Source organism: Perognathus longimembris, chromosome 13 (assembly GCF_023159225.1).
Source record: "Perognathus longimembris pacificus isolate PPM17 chromosome 13, ASM2315922v1, whole genome shotgun sequence".
In the NCBI taxonomy this organism is placed as follows: domain Eukaryota; kingdom Metazoa; phylum Chordata; class Mammalia; order Rodentia; family Heteromyidae; genus Perognathus; species Perognathus longimembris.
In genome coordinates, this window is record NC_063173.1 from 49,957,666 (window position 1) to 49,961,127 (window position 3,462).

The window sequence follows — 3,462 nt, forward strand, 5'->3', positions numbered from 1 at the left end:
CCCGAGGTCTTATATGATAAAGAAGGATGAGGATGTGATTAAGAATGAAGTAAGAATCTTCTCTATAGGTTTTGTGATTTGAACAAGATTTGTTGGGCTTTTGCAGAAGTTTATTGAAGGAAAGTAGTTCAACTTGGTGAAGTGGCTATGATTAGTCAAAGGATGCAGTGAGGTATAGTAACAAGGACATATTTGCCATGTATTATAAAAAGTGACCATGGGACATATTTATATGTGGAAAAGCAACCTTAGAAGAATGAAGGACAGAGTTTGTCTTGAACAATGACAGGCGAAGAGGAACTATTCATTGGGTAGAGACAAACTTTGGTATTCTCTTTTTTTTAAGAAGAGAAACTTAGATGCAGGTAGAATGCCACATGAACATGAAGTTAATCATACACGAGCCAAAAAAGGAGGTATGGAATAATTTCTTCCTCTTAGTTTTCTTAATGATGTTGTCTCTACATTGATTTCTGTTTAGATCATATGATTTCTTCTCTATTTTTCTGAAGAAACACCATCAACAAATATTAGCTTTTGGTCCTAGACCGTGGTGAACTATTGATGACAATTATAAAAATGTGGACATGTTTCTAGGTTTGGGTAATAGGTAGATGGTGGAAATGTTTGGGGACTAATGGAAGAAAGATCCTAGATTGCTAGGTTATAGAAATACAGATTTTGAAAGACAATTCTTGTGAGGACTCAGAAAGGAAAAAAAAAGGAGAGCTGCAGGAAAGGTTTCTATAGATTTAGAGAACTCATCTATCATCACGAAAAGAATGTTCCTGGCACAGTTGTAGTAGGAAAATGTGGAAATGAGGAAAATGTTCTTGTAAAGCAATGGAATGATTATAATTGTACTAGCAGCACTAGCAACTAATAATCACTTTTTTCTACAGATATAATCACAGTGGCTTATACAATGTGAATATGTAATTACCTTCACTGAGTCTTAATAGTTATTATTTAGACTATACTGCACACTTTCTACTTGTAATTTTAGACACAACATATCTTTTCATGGAATTCCTTTTTCATTTTCTTTTGATATGTCACTGCCTTAACTATTGCATCTTCAGAGAATGCCTCCCAATTTCTAGTGACTTAAAAAATTCTAGTGCTAGGAATCTGTACTATGGAATAGAAAATATATTTATGCTGACATATATTGGATTGCTTTTTAGCACTTCCCATCATTATCTATCTATATATCATTTAGGCAAGGAAACATAGTCATATTTAACTTAGTAATCCAGATAATTGTTGCAGGTAGTATAACACACGTGAATTACTTTTCTATTTTAGGTGGTTATTTTTTCTACAAGCGGTTTTACAAGGAAGTTACAATTTAACATGTGCATTTGTGTGTACAGTGCATCTTGATCAGCATTGTTCCTTCCATCATTCTCCTTCCATACACACCTACCCATTTCCCCTCCAGACCCATCACATTTCCCAGTTCCTTTTGCACATATGTTCATTGAGTATTATGACTGTCTTCATCCACCATTCTCTTTTCTATTCATCTTTTATAGTGAATGAATAAAAACTAATATTTTTATTTTTCTAAGGATGTTTTCAATGTTTTGTAGGTAAGCCGCTTTGCAAATCTGAAATCAGTGCCAAGAACAGAATAGATGGAACCAAGGAACAATGTTACTTACTTTGTTCTGTTGGGCCTTACTCAGAATCCAAGAGAACAAAAACTACTTTCTATTATGTTTTTGCTTTTCTACATTTTGACCGTTCTGGGAAATCTGCTCATTGTGGTGACTGTAAATCTTAGTAAGACCCTGGATTCACCAATGTACTTCTTCCTTGCTAGTTTATCTTTTGTGGATATTATTTATTCATCATCTATTTCCCCTAAGTTGATTTCAGACATGTTCTTTGGGGAGAAAACCATCTCCTTCAAGTTTTGTATGATTCAGCTGTTCACAGAACACCTTTTTGGTGGCTCAGAGGTGTCTCTTCTGTTGGTGATGGCCTTGGATCGCTATGTGGCCATCTGTAAGCCTTTGCATTATTTGGTTATCATGAAGAAATGGGTGTGTGTTTTGTTGCTGGTAGTGTCTTGGTTTGGGGGATTTTTGCATTCAATAATTCAACTCCTCACTATTTATAGGCTCCCATTCTGTGGTCCCAATGTCATTGACCATTTTATGTGTGACATGTACCCATTATTGGAACTTGTCTGCATGGACACCTATGTCATTGGTATCTTAGTAGTGGCCAATGGAGGGCTGATGTGTGTGATCATTTTCACGCTCTTGCTCATCTCCTATGTTGTCATCTTGCACTCTCTAAAGAACCTTAGTAAGGAAGGGAGGCGGAAAGCTCTCTCCACCTGTGGCTCTCACATCACTGTGGTCTTCTGCTTCTTTATTCCCTGCATTTTCATATATGCAAGACCTGCAAAGACTTTTCCTATTGATAAATCATTTAGTGTGTTTTATACTGTCTTAACCCCTATGCTGAATCCGTTAATCTACACCCTGAGAAACAAAGAGATGACAAGTGCAATGATAAGGCTCTGGAGAAGGAAAGTTACATCAAGTCATCAATAGGTGTGTCACCCACCACTATCTGAGTCATTTGACAAAAATGCTGTCTCCTCAGAGTTAATAATTGTTATTTTTATTTTTTGGTGCTGGTCTTGGGACTTGCACTTAGAGTCTGAGTACTATTCCTGAGGTTTTGTGCTCAAGGTTAGCACTTGACCACTTGAGCCACAGCTTTACCTCCAGCTTTTTGGTGATTAATTGGGGATAAGAGTCTAATAAATTTTCCTGCCCAGGCTGACTTGAATGGTGATCCTCTGATCTCAGCCTCTTTAGTAGCTAGGAATACAGGTATGAGACATCTTAAAATTGATGGTAAGTTCTCTTCCCTCCAGAGCATTTCTGACACAGTTAATGTAAATTATGTTGGTGCTGTTAATAAATTTCCTTGTTGTAATATAAATTCTATAGTGTCTTGTATATAATTTGTATCTGGAAAGGCTTAATGAATATATGTGGGGATAAGTTAATAGTAAACAATAAATTATTAAAGAGAAATCATGTATCTCACTGGTTTTTATTTGTGAAAATGGGTACAATGTCTTCTCCTTGTATTAACTATCACTTCTTTGAGGAATATTTGATTACCTAGAGTCTTTAAACTCCTGGACAGGGAATAAAATGTTCTTCCTAAGAATTATCACCCATCTGTGTGCTCACTTAATTTTCTAGTTTATGCATGTAGTTTCCATTTGCATTAATTTTGGCTATTGTGGGTATTGAAGAATAATGGATATAGGCTTTATTTCCTAGCCCATTTGTACGAAGTGACCAAGGTTCAATGAAATACAATTTTGGGGAGAATATTGGTATATCATGCATCATTTTAATAGCTGGGAAGTATTTTCATTTGTGTCTTGGATCAAAGGCCAACTGTAGCCCCAAGTAGAATGGTATG

At 35.9% G+C, this 3,462-nt stretch overlaps 1 protein-coding gene across 1 annotated transcript; it reads left to right on the top strand.

The window, feature by feature from the left end:
* The first annotated feature begins 1,628 nt into the window (after positions 1-1,628).
* On the top strand, positions 1,629-2,570 carry LOC125361779 (olfactory receptor 4A47-like). Its single transcript, XM_048360382.1, has one exon. It carries the CDS (start codon positions 1,641-1,643, stop codon positions 2,568-2,570), a length of 930 nt encoding a protein of 309 aa, XP_048216339.1. The 5' UTR covers positions 1,629-1,640.
* The last annotated feature ends 892 nt before the right edge of the window (positions 2,571-3,462 follow it).